Source organism: Notothenia rossii (genome assembly GCF_949606895.1).
Source record: "Notothenia rossii genome assembly, chromosome: 3".
Classification (NCBI taxonomy): Eukaryota; Metazoa; Chordata; class Actinopteri; order Perciformes; family Nototheniidae; genus Notothenia; species Notothenia rossii.
Genome location: NC_136901.1, coordinates 48,447,127 through 48,464,084, shown reverse-complemented (window position 1 = coordinate 48,464,084; position 16,958 = coordinate 48,447,127). Strand labels below are relative to the sequence as shown.

General features: G+C 44.4%; 1 protein-coding gene across 1 annotated transcript in view; it reads left to right on the top strand.

Annotated features, from left to right (window-relative positions):
- LOC307034382 (uncharacterized protein) overlaps nucleotides 1-16,028 on the top strand; it is a 31,759-nt gene extending 15,731 nt beyond the window's left edge. The window contains exons 2-4 of the mRNA XM_079673216.1: nucleotides 13,837-13,992; nucleotides 14,078-14,170; nucleotides 14,540-16,028. Coding sequence (XP_079529342.1) covers nucleotides 13,837-13,992; nucleotides 14,078-14,170; nucleotides 14,540-14,716 — 426 coding nt within the window. The 3' untranslated portion in view covers nucleotides 14,717-16,028. The remainder of the gene's footprint in view (nucleotides 1-13,836; nucleotides 13,993-14,077; nucleotides 14,171-14,539) is intronic.
- The last annotated feature ends 930 nt before the right edge of the window (nucleotides 16,029-16,958 follow it).

Sequence of the window (16,958 nt, the reverse complement as noted above, 5' to 3'; positions counted from 1 at the left end):
ATTCTGCAAAAAATTCCCTGGAAACCTCCAAAACTCTTACACAGAAAGAGGATCTCTGCACACGCTTTTTTTTATATCAGCTTTGTGTTTCAATGGTGTTGTCCTAACCTTGGAGAGCCGTATGTTTACTGCCACCCTAAAAGGACCTCAAAAATGTAAAAAATGTTAATAAAGAATTTATTGAAAAGTTAGTTGGCTGATTGTTTTATATTGGCTCAGCCAGGTTATATGGGATGCCCAGTCTACTATACAGTATATGATATGGGTCACTCATTTTACAATATTAAACTTTGTTTTCTTATCTTTAATTTTTCCTCCTTATGTAGAATGCTATTATGAAACACACATTTGGTTGTTTATAGCATAAAGAACATCTGATTTAATGTGAGGTAGGGAACTAATCATTTGAGTATAAGTATGTGCATATAAATATGTAATTTACAACAGCTGTACGCTGCTTGAAAAGCTTGAAAATGCACCTTGAAAATGCTTGAAAAGTGCTTGAATTTGACTTTGGAAAAGGTGTAAGAACCCTGATTTATGTTGCAGTTGTGTTCTTTTTGTATTATTATCTAGTGCTAGGCAGTTAACGCTGTGTTGTTAGCTGTCAAAGACCTCTGTGCAGACTTATTTGACCACCGGCGATCGCAGACGGAAGTTCAAAGTTTGCTGCGCGTTTATATCGCCCAATTTTCAAAACGCGATCAAAATACCCATTCACATGTCTTGTGGCATGCCTGAACTGTCTACATACGACATTGTGCGTCACCATAGTAGGGAAACTTTCCTCCCATTATGGTCCAGATTCTTGTTGGAGAAGGGAAGAATGTACCCCAATCTGCTGCACCTAATACAAATAGTCCTAGTTTTTCCTGTCTCTATCTCTCAAGTTGAACGGCAGTTCTCAGTAATGAAGAGAATGCAGGGCGATTGGCGTTTAAGCCTGCACACTTCAACAATTGAAGATCTACTCCTCATCAAATCCCAGGGTTGTGCTCCTGCTGAATATCAAAGTGATGAAGCTGTGGCAAGATGGTGGGCAGCTGGCATCAACAAAAGGAGACCCAATATTCATCCCTATGGTCAAAGGAACCCCAAAAGTCCAAATCTCCCTGACTCGTCATCATCTCCATCTTCAAGTGACTCAGAATAAGGACGCACCTTGACGTAGGCCCACTACCACAGTCTCACAGTGAGCCAAACATGTCTGTGCTATAAGAATCCTTTGTAGATGTAATAAAGAATTTGTTTAATTGCAATTTGGTGTCCATTGAATGCTTAATAAATATATATAAAAGTATTGTAAATGCATATACAATCGTAGTCACTTCATATCGTATGTTAAATCATTTTTTTAATTTATGGCCTTGGTGCCCTGGCTTTTGGCCTTTGTGCCCTTAAAAAATTGACAACTCAAAAGGCCAAGTGGCCTTGCCCCTAAAATGACAAAATTCCAGGTCTGGTGGTGGGCATAGATTAATTTTTTTAATCTAGATTAATCTCACTGTATTCTTGGAATTAATCTAGATTAATCTAGATTAAAATGGCTCATTTGAATTCTGCCGAAGGCATTCAGAATATGTGTGCTACCCAAATAATGACTAAAAGTAAGTCTTTGAGAACGGGTTTCTCAAGCCAGGTGGTGCATTAGACCAGGGGCTCATCTCCAGTTTCCAAAATGCATCACAAACTGCTTGAGAAAGCTGTTCTATGATAATTGGTGATGAAAATAAATCAATGACAATGAGATGTACTTGTGTTTATTAACTGTTTATTTTTAGTTGAACATTAGGCCTATATAACAGGTTGTAATGAACTGTTTACAGTCAGTAGCTTTGTGTCAGTCAAAGCTCTATTTCTCCTTCTTCCACCAGTCACTCAGGCAGACCAGTTTGTTCACATTTTCTGGTGACAAACAAGCTCTCCTCTTCTGCACAATATGGCCTGCTAAAGAAAAAAGTCTCTCACATGGGACAGTTGTGGCAGGAGTCCCCAAGTATTTACGGGCAATTTGGGCCATCTTACCATAGACAGCAGTGTGCTCCGACCACCACTTCAGTGGACACTGATCTAGACTGGCACTGGGCTCTACCTTGTACCTCTCCACTGTACTATCTTCTGGTGTCTCCTCATCTGATTCTGAGTCGGATCCCATCAGTAGCAGGGCTGTTTTCTTCGTGGGTGGCTCAGGGTTCTCCTCCCTGAGTGGCTGCAGAGCAGGTTCTTCTCCCTTCATCAACGCACTTAGCTTTGCCCACACTGGCTCCCTCTCTGCTTTGGGCAAGCACTTGAGGTCCTTAAATCGTGGATCTCGAGCAGTCGCCACCTTTGATGAATAAAAAATAATTATTATTGATTGATGAAAATGTCACTTTCCAAATCCAACCTCCATATTTCTTCATGACTTATTCATCTGGCTTTACAGTCTATTATGGTCATACAATGTAGTTATCTTCTGGTCACTCTGACATACCTTAAGCCATTCCAGGTTTATTTTCTCCCTCCGCTGGTTGAGGTCCTTGATGAAGGCAGCCTTGAATCGCACAATATAGGCAGGATCATCATCTGAGATGTTCATCGCATGCTGGAGGTGGCACAGGGCAGGTAGAACCACAGAGCAGGATACATACTTATCTCCACCAAGGAGCTCATTGATGTACCTACAGACAGACAGACAGATAGACAGACAGACAGACAGACAGACAGACAGACAGACAGACAGACAGACAGACAGACAGACAGCGACACACAGCAAAAAATTATTAGTGACAGATTAATTTAACTCAGATTACACATTTAAGGGCAGGTGTTTCTTACATACAAAGTGACATTTAAAAACTTGTATGCCAATTCATGAACACACTATCTTTGTAGACCATACCAGCAGTTTCTCTAGCTTTGCCAACTTCTCATAATCCGCATTTGTTGGGAGGGCCAGGTTGTGCTTCTGCAGCGACAGCGTTGTGTGCAGTGCGTCTCTGTTGCGCCTCACGCGCTTTATCATCTCAAGAGTGGAATTCCAACGTGTTGGAACATCTTGCACGAGTGACTCCTTAACTTGTCCAAGGGAGGATTGTTGGACATTTAGCTCGTCTGAGTTGGCCGGACTGTGTTTGAAATGTCCGACCACTTTACGGCACTTGGCCAATGCACCATCAAAACCACCTTCCCGAAATGACATTACAATAGCTCTCTGTACAACATGCGCAACACAGGGCAAGTGCTCGAATGGAAGTATCCTCCCTGCTGCCACCATATTAGGAGCGCTATCTGTTCCAATAGTGCTTATTTTGTCAGTTATCCCCCACTGATTAGCGACGTCGAGGAACTGCCTTGCACACGCTTCTGCAAAGTGACGCTCCTCTGTTTTCATCACACCTAACGGACAGACAAAGTCAATTAGAATAATTTCACTACTAGTTGTAAACAACTAGCAATTATCAAGAAGCAAACATAACGTGGTGGTAATTAAAAGGCTACGAAATTAAATTATGTAATTTAAGGCGAGACACTACAGGTGAAGAACTCTCTGAAGAACCAGCACCTTACCGTGGTAGAGAGGTTTGTGTGCCCTGATGAACCTGGGGGCTGTGTTGTCTGGAACCTTGTGTTCCTGGTAGGGTCTCCCATGGCAAATTGGTCTCAGGCAAGGGGCCAGACTAAGATTGGTTCAAAAGACCTCATGAAAGACGACACACGAAGTGAGGATACCCGGCCCGGAGGAAGCCCGGGGTCCCCTTCTGGAGCCAGGCCCAGAAGGAGGACTCGTCGGCGAGCGTCTGGTGGCCGGGCTTGCCACGGAGCCCGGCCGGGCACAGCCCGAAAAGGCAACGTGGGCAACACCTCCGCTTCTCCGTCCCGCGGGCCCACCACCTACGGGAAACAGCAATGGGGTCGGGTGCGCTGCCAGAAGGGTGGCAGTGAAGGCAGAGGGTCTCGACGGACCAGACCCGGGCGACAGAAGCTGGCTTTGGGGACGTGGAACGTCACCTCTCTGGGGGGGAAGGAGTCGGAGCTTGTGCGGGAGGTGGAGCGTTACCAGTTGGATCTGGTTGGGCTCACCTCTACGCACAGCGTCGGCTCTGGAACCTTACTTCTGGATAGGGGTTGGACTCTATTCTTCTCCGGAGTTGCTCAAGGTGTGAGGCGCCGGGCGGGTGTGGGGATACTCACAAGTCCCCGGTTGGGTGCTTCGTTGTTGGAGTCTACCCCAGTGGACGAGAGGGTTGCCTCCCTACGCCTGCGGGTTATGGGGGGGAAAACTCTGACTGTTGTGTGTGCTTATGCACCCAACAGCAGTTCAGAGTATACGGCCTTCTTGGAGACCCTGGAAAGAGTCCTGTATGGGGCTCCTGAAGGGGACTCTTTAATCTTGCTGGGAGACTTCAACGCACATGTGGGCAATGATGGAGACACTTGGAGGGGAGTGATTGGGAGGAACGGCCCCCCTGATCTGAACCGGAGTGGTGGTTTGTTACTGGACTTCTGTGCTAGTCATGGATTGGCCATAACAAACACCATGTTCGAACATAAGGATGCTCATAAGTGTACGTGGTACCAGAGCACCCTAGGCAGAAGGTCCATGATCGATTTGGTTATCGTATCATCGGACCTGAGGCCGTATGTTTTGGACACTCGGGTAAAGAGAGGGGCGGAGTTGTCAACTGATCACCATCTGGTGGTGAGTTGGGTCGAGTGGCGGGGGAAGCCTTTGGATAGACCTGGTAAGCCCAAACGTGTAGTTCGGGTGAACTGGGAACGTCTGGAGGAGGCCCAAGTTCAGGAGGCCTTCAACTCACACCTCCGGCGGAGCTTTTCGGGCATTCCTGTGGAGGTTGGGGACATTGAACCAGAGTGGTCGGTGTTCAAAGCCTCTATTGCCGAAGCCGCGGCGGTGAGCTGTGGTCTCAAGGTCCTAGGTGCCTCAAGGGGCGGTAACCCTCGAACCTCCTGGTGGACACCGGTGGTCAGGGAAGCCGTCCGACTGAAGAAGGAGGCCTTCAGGGATTTGTTATCCCGGGGGACTCCCGAGGCAGTTGCAAGGTACCGACAGGCCCGAAGGGCAGCAGCCTCAGCCGTGGCCGAGGCAAAGCAGCGGGTGTGGGAGAAGTTCGGAGAAGACATGGAAAAAGACTTTCGGGCGGCACCAAAGTTGTTCTGGAAAACTGTCCGACACCTCAGGAGGGGGAAGCAGGGAACCATCCAAGCTGTGTACAGTAAGGATGGGACGTTGTTGACCTCAACTGATGGAGTGTTAGGGCGTTGGAAGGAGCACTTTGAGGAACTCCTGAACCCGACAACTCCGCCCTCTATGTTAGAGGCAGAGCTGGAGTATGAAGGGGGATCGACACCAATCTCCCGGGGGGAGGTCACTGAGGTCGTCGAACAACTTCACAGTGGCAAAGCCCCGGGGGTGGATGAAATCCGCCCAGAAATGCTGAAGGCTCTGGGTGTTGAGGGACTGTCATGGTTGACACGTCTCATCAACGTTGCGTGGAAGTCGGAAACAGTACCGAAGGAGTGGCAGACCGGAGTGGTGGTTCCCCTTTTCAAAAAGGGGGATCAGAGGGTGTGTGCCAATTACCGAGGCATCACACTACTCAGCCTCCCCGGGAAAGTTTACTCTAAGGTACTCGAAAGGAGGGTCAGGCCGATTGTCGAACCTCAGATTGAGGAGGAGCAATGCGGATTCCGTCCTGGTCGTGGAACGACGGATCAGCTTTTTACTCTCGCAAGGATCCTGGAGGGTGCCTGGGAGTATGCTTATCCAGTCTACATGTGTTTTGTAGACTTGGAGAAGGCATATGACCGGGTTCCAAGGGAGTCACTGTGGGAGGTGCTGCGGGAGTATGGGGTGAGGGGGTCTCTACTCAGGGCCATCCAATCTCTGTACTCCCAAAGCGAGAGCTGTGTCCGGGTCCTCGGCAGTAAGTCGGACCCATTTCAGGTGAGGGTTGGCCTCCGCCAGGGCTGCGCTTTGTCACCAATCCTGTTTGTAATATACATGGATCGGATTTCGAGGCGTAGTCGTGGGGGAGGGGGTCTGCAGTTCGGTGGACTAAGGATTGCACCACTGCTTTTTGCAGATGATGTGGTTCTGATGGCTTCATCGGTCTGCGACCTTCAGCACTCACTGGATCGGTTCGCAACCGAGTGTGAAGCGGCTGGGATGAGGATCAGCACCTCCAAATCTGAGGCCATGGTTCTCAGCAGGAAACCGATGGACTGTCCACTCCAAGTAGGGAATGAGTCCTTACCCCAAGTGAAGGAGTTCAAGTATCTCGGGGTCTTGTTCTCGAGTGAGGGAACAATGGAGCGTGAGATGGGTCGGAGAATCGGAGCAGCGGGAGCGGTACTGCAGTCTCTTTACCGCACCGTTGTGACGAAAAGGGAGCTGAGCCAAAAGGCAAAGCTCTCTGTCTACCGGGCCATTTTCGTTCCTACCCTCACCTATGGTCATGAAGGATGGGTCATGACCGAAAGAACGAGATCGCGGGTACAAGCGGCCGAGATGGGTTTTCTCCGCAGGGTGGCTGGTGTCTCCCTTAGGGATAAGGTGAGAAGTTCGGTCATCCGGGAGGGACTCGGAGTTGAACCGCTCCTCCTTCGCGTCGAAAGGAGCCAGTTGAGGTGGTTCGGGCACCTAGTTAGGATGCCACCTGGGCGCCTCCCTAGGGAGGTGTTCCAGGCACGTCCAGCTGGGAAGAGACCAAGGGGTAGACCTAGAACCAGATGGAGGGATTATATCTCTTCTCTGGCCTGGGAGCGCCTTGGGATCCCCCAGTCAGAGCTGGTTGATGTGGCCAGGGAAAAGAAAGTTTGGGGCTCTCTGCTGGAACTGCTACCTCCGCGACCCGACCACGGATAAGCGGGAGAAGATGGATGGATGGATGGACTACAGGTGAATAGGGTAATTTTTTTAACTTAAAGATATCGGCTAGAAATTTCTCCAGTTAATTACTTACAATAAGGCAATTGTTTTTTGTATTACAAGTTTTCAGAAATAGCATGTTTAAATATGCAAATTAGCCATAATCTCATTAAATATGCGCATATTTTAACACATTTCAGGAAACAAATTTTTTTTTGGGATAAAGCCAGGTTCAAAATTCTTGTTTCATTTTGTTGTCATATTAGAATTGAAGGCTTTTACAGAAGGGATTTTTTATATCTCTTTTTATCACTAAATAAATCAGAAAATACTGTCAACAGCCCTAAAATATCAATTTTCGCCATGTTTTAGGTATAAAATGTTATATAATTCAGGCTATGAATGATAAATGAACAAACCCTTCTGTAAAAGCCTTCAGAATATGGATAGGAATATAACTGGAAGGTTTGGTGTGTCTACGTGCTACTGAAGTGGAAATGTTGTGCTCAGAGTAGGAGAAAAAACTCATTTTGAGAAAACGACCTTTAAAGATATGTATTGTCAAATTCCATATTTTTTTTATTGGAAGACACTATTTTCAGACACAATATCTAATCTAATACTTACAACAACAACAATATAGAACATATAAAACACAATACAACTGAAAACTGAGTAACACAGTATGTACCTGATGAACAAAACCACAGTAACACACACACACTACGACAACAGTAACACACGCACTGCAGAACTGCCACCCTAGTCCATGCCTGCTCCATAAGTAGGCCCCTCCTGCATCTCCTGCTGATGTCTTTTCACCTTTTTTGCTGTGCTTAGACTCTTGCGCCTATATTTCAAACTAGCAGATGTAATGGCCTCAGCTTTTGAAATTCTCAGCAAATCACTTTGTCTCATTGCGCTGACAGTAACAGCTGTGCTCTGGAGCCACAACTTCTCCATAACAGCCAGCATGGCAGAGGCACCTTCATTAAAGGTGGAGATGGCCATACTTGCAGCTGCCTCAACCCTGCTTTTCCCCACAAAGACCGTTTTTGGACACCGCGCCCATATCACAGAGTTGAGGCACTCATTGGCATTTTGAGTACCTCCATGCTGCATTCTCTGGAGCAGGCTGTCACTTGACATGCGGTGGTACACAGGGATAAGCTTCTCCCCCACCTCTCGCTTTAAAAAGTTTCCAGCATGTTCTTTGTGGCTACCAGGTGTTTCCCCATTATCCTCTGCTTTCCTATACCAACACCAGGAGGGATTGCACCTGGTGTGTAAGGGGCTGTCATCAGTAGACATGCCGTGGAGGAGACCTGCCCATATTTCTCCCTTCATTTTATCGATTGAACCCTGGTTGTTGAGAATTGCCCCCCTGTAATAATTTTGCAAAGTTTTGCATTTCTTTGCAGTCAGCTTCCCTACACCCTTCCCTCCTAACTTTTTCTGTGAACTCATTTTTCTGAGTGCTGTACCCATTCGCTTGTGGGCATGATTAATGCACTCTAATTTCACCACTTCATGCCCAGGGTATGGGTTCAGTGCAACCACCTCCCTAAATGCTGCGCTATCCCCATCTGACAACATCTCTGTATATCGCACCTGGTGGCGATTCACAGACCTGGCCCACATCCTCTTGGCTGACTCCTGCTCCATTGCCTTGCTTGACCATGCAAAGTTTCTTGCACAATCACTATGTGTCTGTCGCCAACTGTCATACTCCTCTTCTGTAATCTTTTGCTCTTGCTTGGCATTTCCCTTTAGAGCACAAGCATGGCAAGATGATAGGATTTCATAGTCTATCACCAATCCAGTAAGGATGTCAATGCACACACCGATCCCATAATGGGATGTGAAGCCTCGCTTTTGCCATGTGCCATCAAATGACACGCTGATGTTTATAACTGCCTCTGCATCCTCCCTCAGCAACTCTGCAACATCTGGGTCCACATCTGCATAAGCCTGCCTGACCTGCTCCCTTGTCCTGTGAAGTGACTCCAGGCCTCTCTCTATTTCTGCCACTAATAAGAGAAAAAAATAAGTCAACTGAATGTCCTGATAAGTTATACTCTGAATTCAATAGTTCAAGTTTTCTTGGTCTCAATCCTGTTTCTATACCTGTCACTCTCTTGTCATGTCTCTGATAGGTTTTGAGATGAAGTGCAGGAATCCCCAACACTTTGCTTATTTTCTTCAGAGCTGCATAGCCCAAGCCTAACTCGTGCGCTAAGAGCACCATTCTCACATTCACATCAAAAGCAACATCCTTCCTGGTTTCGTCTTGAAGACGTGTAGATGTGTACACACTTTTGCGGTACCCACCATCACACAGACTGCACTCTAAAATTAAGCTGCTACAGAAACCATGGTTTTGCGGATCGATGTTAACTTTGAGCCCTGTCCCTGCGCAATTTGGGCAAATCAACCCACTGAGCAGTTCATTCAGCCGCGCTACATTTATTATCAGCCACTGCTGTGTGGCGCTATCTAAACCCTCCTGCTCTTTGGGTGACAGCTTGCGCATTGACGCACTAAGTGAAGGTTTTTCAGGTTCGGGGTCATTTGTTTTGTCTTCTACCTTGCTACGTGCAAGTGACAATTGTTGTACTCTTCTCTTTGAACGATTTTTTCGCGGATGTTTCGGCATTTTGAGATTTAAATTTTCAGCGCAAATATAAACAAGGAAGTGTCATGGCGCACCACGTGACGCATCTGAACGAATCACGTTGTCAGAAATTGACACCAGCCAATAAGATTCCGTTCTTTGGTCAGATGACCCCTTTGTACTTTCACGATTGGTTGCTGATACAAAGGAAATGACCATATTTGGATCCGATGAGATTGTGCAGGAGAACCTGAGCTTTCCAACGGTACCTCTCATGACATGGAGCAAACAGCGGTCACGGCACTTTATGTTACGTTAGATTGCTAACTTTTGGTGAATTTAGGAGAAATCTACCGACGGAAATAGACAAACTATAGTAAAATAAACACCTAAATGTGTATTTTGTACGTTTTCCTTCCAAAAGCCTGAAAGAAAACATCTTATTGAATCAAAATAGCACAAAATCTCAAAATTGACATGGGCATGAAAAACGATGTTTTTGCCTGCCGTGTCTCGCCTTAAAATGACATAACGTAGCATACCTAAAGCGAAGGAGTGAAGTTCCCAGCTAGCATCGATGAGGTGTACTGTAACGTCGAGGTAGTTGTCGTTGTTAACGGACGTCCAATGGTCCCCAGTCAGTGCTACAGACCTCGCCTCTACCATCTTCTCAACTTTCGTAGCTTTCTCTTCTGCGTGCTGGTCATGTATTCTCCTCATGATAGTTCGCCTCGCAGGTAGTTTGTAAGATGGGTCACCTGTGGCCGCCTGGAGAACAAGCTCGAGCCCGTCATCTTCAACCACGCTAATGGGCCTGCAGCTGGTGGTAATCCACTGAGCGAGGAGACTAGTTAGCTTGGCTGATAGAGCTGTGCTGACGGGCTTGCCTCGGTTGCACTCACACATAGTTGTTTGACGACGAGTCTTCCCCCGCGCTACATCAGTGCTCGGCCCGGCATCTTCCGCATTAGCTAAGGGATGCTTTGCGTTTAGGTGGTACTTGAGACTGGATGAACTCCTACAGTAAACTAATTCCGCATTGCACAAGGTGCAAACAACCTTATTTTTGTCGAGGTTTCCATCGGGAAGCTTCTTAAAAATAAATTTCCCCTGAAGCAAACCCCGCGGCTTCATTCCTGCTGTATCCATGTTAGCATGTCACGTTTAATGTGGCTGATTTGACCGGGGTCAGATCCATAGACAGTAGAAGAAACACAGGTCAAAGACTCGATCTCGCCCCCTACAGTGCAATTTGGCTAGGTATACATCCGCGCTAAATTATCAAGGTGAAAGTCATCATCGCTTGCGTAGTATAGACCCAGCTCCCAACCCAACTTTGAGAATAGATTAACGGCGATATTTTTTTTTATCGCCGACAAGAGTCTCACGTTAACGCAGCACGTTAACGCCGATAACGGCCCACCACTACTAATAATGTTCTGAAACTTTCCATGGCCTCTTAACATGGCAGTAGTGTTGACATATTCCTGCCCGGTGAAAATAGTCCCGGTCTCATAGTTGTTTTCATTAATTGAATGCATTTAACAGGGACATGAGTTTTTTTATTTTTTTAAGATATACAGCAAGTGAACCAAAGAGTTTGATTCGCCATTATCAAAAGAAGAACTTCCACCGGACAGATTGATGACTACGAAAAGCTAAGCGGCGGATGAATACGTTTTTGTGAAGCGATATGACAGTGATTTCGGCTGAGGAACCACTGACGGACCGGCAAAGTCAGGTGAGTGGTTGCATATTTAATGGTTTCAGGCATAACGAAAATTAGCTAAATGGAGTTAAATCCACACCTAACTGGTGTTTGAATGTTTATAAAAGAGATTTTATTTCAGGGCAGTGTTATGAAAATGTCGGTTAACCAAGCTAACTTTACAGGATTATGATTATCTAAACTTTTATTAAATAAATAAGTTTCAAGTATTCTTACTCTTATGTATGACGCTTATGAATTTTTAAAAGGTTTAAATGGTAACTGCCTATATTTGTAGCTTAATTTAGAGAGGTTTTGTTTGTTCGTTCCAGTAATTAGCCGTGTCCCGGCTCTGTTTGGCTAAATATTTAAGCTAAATTAATGTGTTTTGGTGAGGTTGTGTGTGTTCCTGCCAGTAATTAGCTGTGTCCCGGCTCTCTGTTCGGCTAAGAATTGTAGCTTGTTAGCCCACGCCATGGCTTTGAAATGGATGTCATTTGTGGATAAGTATAGGGGACTTGAAGATTGTTTTTTGTTAAGGCCGAGCAAGTGTTAAAGTGATTCTATCCTTGCAACGTTTTTCTGGTTCAGCTCACGCTAAACCTGCCCAGATACAGAGGGGGTGCCTCGCGCCATTGAACGAGTAAAATGCTAACTGTGTTCAGAAATAGCATTTATATTGTGTACAAATGCTATGTTCCACTCTTGAAATGGAGACAAATTTGTATTTCTGCTTTTTAGAAAATATTTTATAGAAAAGAAAGGAATATATTTATTTTATTTTATTGAACTATGGTGCCCATAAACTACATGTACCACAATGTATTTAGTTCTGTGACTTGCGCACTGAAGTGTCTTAATATCAGCCGTTTCTAGCAGCGGGAACAGTCGGTGCTCAAGGCACTTAAAAATGTTGATCTTTGATTGATGAGATTATTGTTATTTAATCTAATAAATTAATGGGATGTATGTAATTATAACACAGGGAAAGGTTACTGTTCACCCACAATAATAAATAAGATGTGCAATGGTTGTAATTGTTAGATATTTATATTATAATAAAATAAATAATATTTATACATGAACAATAATTTTTCCTAAACTTCTGCTTTCAGAGGTAGTCAAGTTATTACTAAAAAAACTATAATAATCCACTGAATAGTCTATGGAAAATAACAGCAAGCAAATAATCAACTATTACAACCATTGTATAATTTATTTTATGTTTGGTTAAAACAAATAGTTTTTTCATTGATATATTTGGCATGCACGTAGACACAAAAATGCTCTATGTGGATGCACACTAACCTTTCCCTGTTATTATTACATATCCCATGAATTTATTAGATTGAATTGGCCTCATAAATCAAAGAGGAACATTTCAAGTTGTTTATTTATTTAAATGAAGTACTGTCTAAGTCTTTATCATATGAATTCAGGGATAATATTGTAATTGTGAAAGCCAAGGCTTGTAGTTTATGGGCAACGTGACTGTTGTAATTGTGTGCATCTTATTCTTTGTCATGTTCTCAGTTCTTATTACTTTATTAAGGCCTGCTTCATAATGTACCTAAATGTGTGTTCTCTATTACAGACAGATTTTCAAAGATTTCCGTTTTGCTGCAACTGGATGAAGTGGACTTGTAAGTTGTGCAGGTTTTCCAGTTACAATGAGAAGGCAACATGCACAGTTGCAGACTGTTGGTAGAATATTTTCTATATGAAAAGATTGTCCCACTCTTGACCTAACAATCAACATCGGCACCTCTGTTGTTTCCCCGACTCAGACTGCAAGGAATCTGGGTGTGGTCCTAGATAACAAATTGTCCTTCACTGCAAACATCGCTGCTACAACCCGCTGCTGCAGATACACGCTTTACAACATCAGGAGGATACGTCCCCAGCTGACCCAGACATCAGCGCAGATTCTGGTCCAGGCTCTCGTCATCTCACGCCTAGACTACTGCAACTCCCTCCTGGCTGGTCTACCTGCATGTGCCATCCGACCTCTGCAGCTCATCCAGAATGCAGCGGCTCGTCTGGTCTTCAACCTTCCCAAATTCTCCCACACCACACCGCTCCTCCGCTCCCTTCACTGGCTTCCAGTAACTGCTAGAATCCACTTCAAGACACTGGTACTTGCGTACCATGCTGTGAATGGATCTGGCCCTTCCTACATCCAGGACATGGTTAAACCGTACACCCCAGCACGTGCACTCCGCTCTGCGTCAGCCAAACAGCTCGCTGCACCCGCACTGCGAGGGGGACCCAAGTTCCCGTCAGCAAAAACACGTGGGTTTGCTATCCTGGCTCCAAAATGGTGGAATGAGCTCCCCATTGAAATCAGGACAGCAGATAGCTTACACATCTTCCGACGCAAACTGAAAACTCATCTCTTTAGACTCCACTTCGAGCGATAGAATTACTAACAAAGCACTTATATACTAATAAAGGGCTGGCTTTCTAAATGCCAGTTGAGTAGCACTTGAAATGTTTGGCTCTATGAAACCTGATGTACTTATATGATTCTGTTTTCTTAAAGGTTGTATCTTCCTGGTCGAATGCACTTATTGTAAGTCGCTTTGGATAAAAGCGTCAGCTAAATGCAATGTAATGTAATGTAATATGTCTGTGTCTCCTCAGATTCAGGCAGAGTTCCAGAGAATTGTCACTACAGACCTGCTTTCATCGTTTCTGGATGGACTTGATGGCCTGGCATTGCTGGAGGTCTACAAAGGTGCATCCAGGACCGGAAAGAAGCCGGCACTAAAAGGCCTTTTGGACTGCCTTGAGAAAGATGTAAGTGGAGATGCTGATGACCATAATTTAGCCACCATTTGTTTGCTACAAATGTTTATATCCCACTGCATTTGTTGTCCTGCAGGACACAAATGAGAGGAGGAGGACTGCTGCTCTCTTGGGACTATCACACTACATGTCTGGCGAAAATCAGGAAAATGTCATCAGGATGTGTGATGTAAGATCATAACTGTCTTGAATTACTTTATGTAATTGTACATTTTAACATAAATCACCCTGTGCCCAGTTTCCTTCAAAAGTAATGTTTACAATTACCTTAATTTAACTAAACTAATTGCAATAAAGAATGATACATTTAATATAAACAAAAACATCAAGAAAACGTAACTATTAAATAATATAAATAAATAGAAAGCTCAAACTGTGAAAAGAGAGGCAGTTGAAATGATGTTCCATCACATTGCACTTTTACACTGTGAACTGTAGATTTTAGCTTCTATGTTTATAGCAGAAGCCTCTTAATTAGCTTTGTAGAGAAAAAGTACTTGTAGTACACTGAGCTCACTTTTATTTCTCCTTTTTTAAGGCTCATGGAGACACTCTCGAGGAAGCCATGAAGGTGATGCAAGTTGGTCTACTCATAGGCTTAGAAGGTGAATGGGATGCCTTTCCTCAGCAGATCTTCAATGTGGCAGTTGTGGTCGAGGAGACAATTGTGCTCCACAACCTGAAAGATGTGGCTTTGCGATGCTTCTTGGACTAATATATTGCTTCAGTCTTCAGTATACTCTGGAAATGAAATATTCATTTGAGTTTATCCAGAGGGTTGTTATGAAGATACAGCCAGACCAAGCCTCTGCCAAAATACATGGACTAAAAAACAAACTAGGTAGGAGGTAGATCATCAAAGAGTGTAGAAAGTGAGCTCAATTTGGTGTTGTTCATTTGTATGTTCAAGTATTTTGTGTCTCTGCAGTGACATGTTTTTAAAAAAATAAAATGTTTTAGGTTAGTGAGAATTCCATTTATGTTGGAAGTGTCAGGAAAAAACTTGCATTTTAATAGGACATTTAATGTTCATTTCAGTATTTACTAGTGTCTTGAAAGAGTCCTCTCCTGCTGATGTTCAGAAAGCTCTCTATTTGTTTCGTACTGTTTGTGCTGCACCCTCTGTCCTATTTGTACAATTAATAACATAAATGTGATGTTATAATTTGTATGCATGTGTATATCTGTTGTATACTGTATGTTTATACTTGAAAAATAAAAATATTTCAGCATCTGAAGTAACTTCAAGCCTTATAGGTGATCATAGCTAACTGCCTGCCGTCAGATTTAATTAAAAAAACAGGTCTGATTTTAAACTTGTATCTTCAGTAGACTCGACTACTGCAATGGTGTCTTCACAGGCCTCACTGCTTTCACACCGTCTACAGTTTGATTTGCATAGAGGGAGCTCTGTGGCTGAATAGCCAGCGACTAGGTGTGGCCCATTTATCATAGGTGATCAGAGCTACGTGTGATTCTCATGGGGGGATGGGCACAAAGGCACACACGTACGCACCCACCTTTAACTGCCTGCCGTCTGATTTTAAGACTTTCTGACCTCACAAAGAATGATAAGAATAATGCGTATTGAACTGGTTTCATTAATTAGTGAGTTTATTTAACACTAGAACCGCCAATCGGGTCAATTTGTGTGATGTGGTTTGTGTGCAATGTAACTTTTTTCAATAAAATATTAAAGTCTCCAGTCCGTGACTTTTCCTGAAAGTGTGTTATGTAGCCCCCTATGTTTTTAAAAATTGCATTCTAATAGCGGGATATGTTCATGGCCATGTTACCATTTGAAACCTATGAGAACATGGTCAGAATCACAAACTGGAGCGGGAGCAAAGGGGAAATGCCCCTTCCCCTCAATGTGAGGCAGACACTTGAGTCCAGTGTCTCCCGTCGGTTCCCAGGCCTGACCACGGACCAGTGGCATACAATTAGCGAAGAAGCATGGTTGTCATGGTTACCCTTCTGTTTATTCTCCGCGGTGGGGGCCGAGCAAGCCCCCAGGAAGTGCGCCGGACTCTGAGTAGAATATTCGTTGTGGCCAAACGGCGGTACTACACTTCCTTTAGGTTGCTGGGCCCGGAAACACTTTTTCCCCATTGACTTACATGGGGAAAGAATGGTCTTTAAATCGTTGGATAATTTTTTTTAAACTAAATAAACCACCCAGTATGTACACTTGTATAGCCCTAATAAAAAACATTCGTTCCTCAAATTGTAAAAATGTGCTAATAACGTTATTCTGAGAGTTATATCCCTCTGCATTATGAACGCGCATCTAACCCACGGGACCGCGCCGCCCGGCACGTTCATGTTACGTGTTCAGCAGGTTCAGCACTACATGCGTTTATCTTTACCCATGGATGCACAATAACAACGGACCCATATCGTCTCACTGCCATCCCACGGAGCTGTAATAATAGATATATTGCACATGTTTGCTGTAATTCCTCATTTGTAAAATATTATACTACATGGGCTGTATGATTAAATCTTGTACCGTAAATGTTGTATTACATCAAGTTAATATTACCGACGTTAGATTAACGTCCCTGTAGCTACTTATTGCACTAAGAAGCTTATTGCACTGTATGTATATATATTAATATACATATATATATGTATATTAATATACAGGGGTGCACATAACTGGTACGCAGGTACGCATGAGCGGCAACAATCCGAAATGCGTACCGTCTCTTGTGTCACAAAGCGCATTTGCGTACCGACGTACTTGTGAAGCTTTTCCAGAAGGCGGTTAGATCACCGGACGACAGAGTCGGTCTCCGTGTGCACAGACAGAGCTGCTGTTAACGTTGGTCTGTACAACGGAATTGTGCCAAAACTACGCCAACCGGCTGTGGAGGGAGACTCCCCCCCTTCACTGGAGAACTGCGCTAAAACAGCTGATCACAACGGTCACACTCTGTGTTCACAGAGTACTA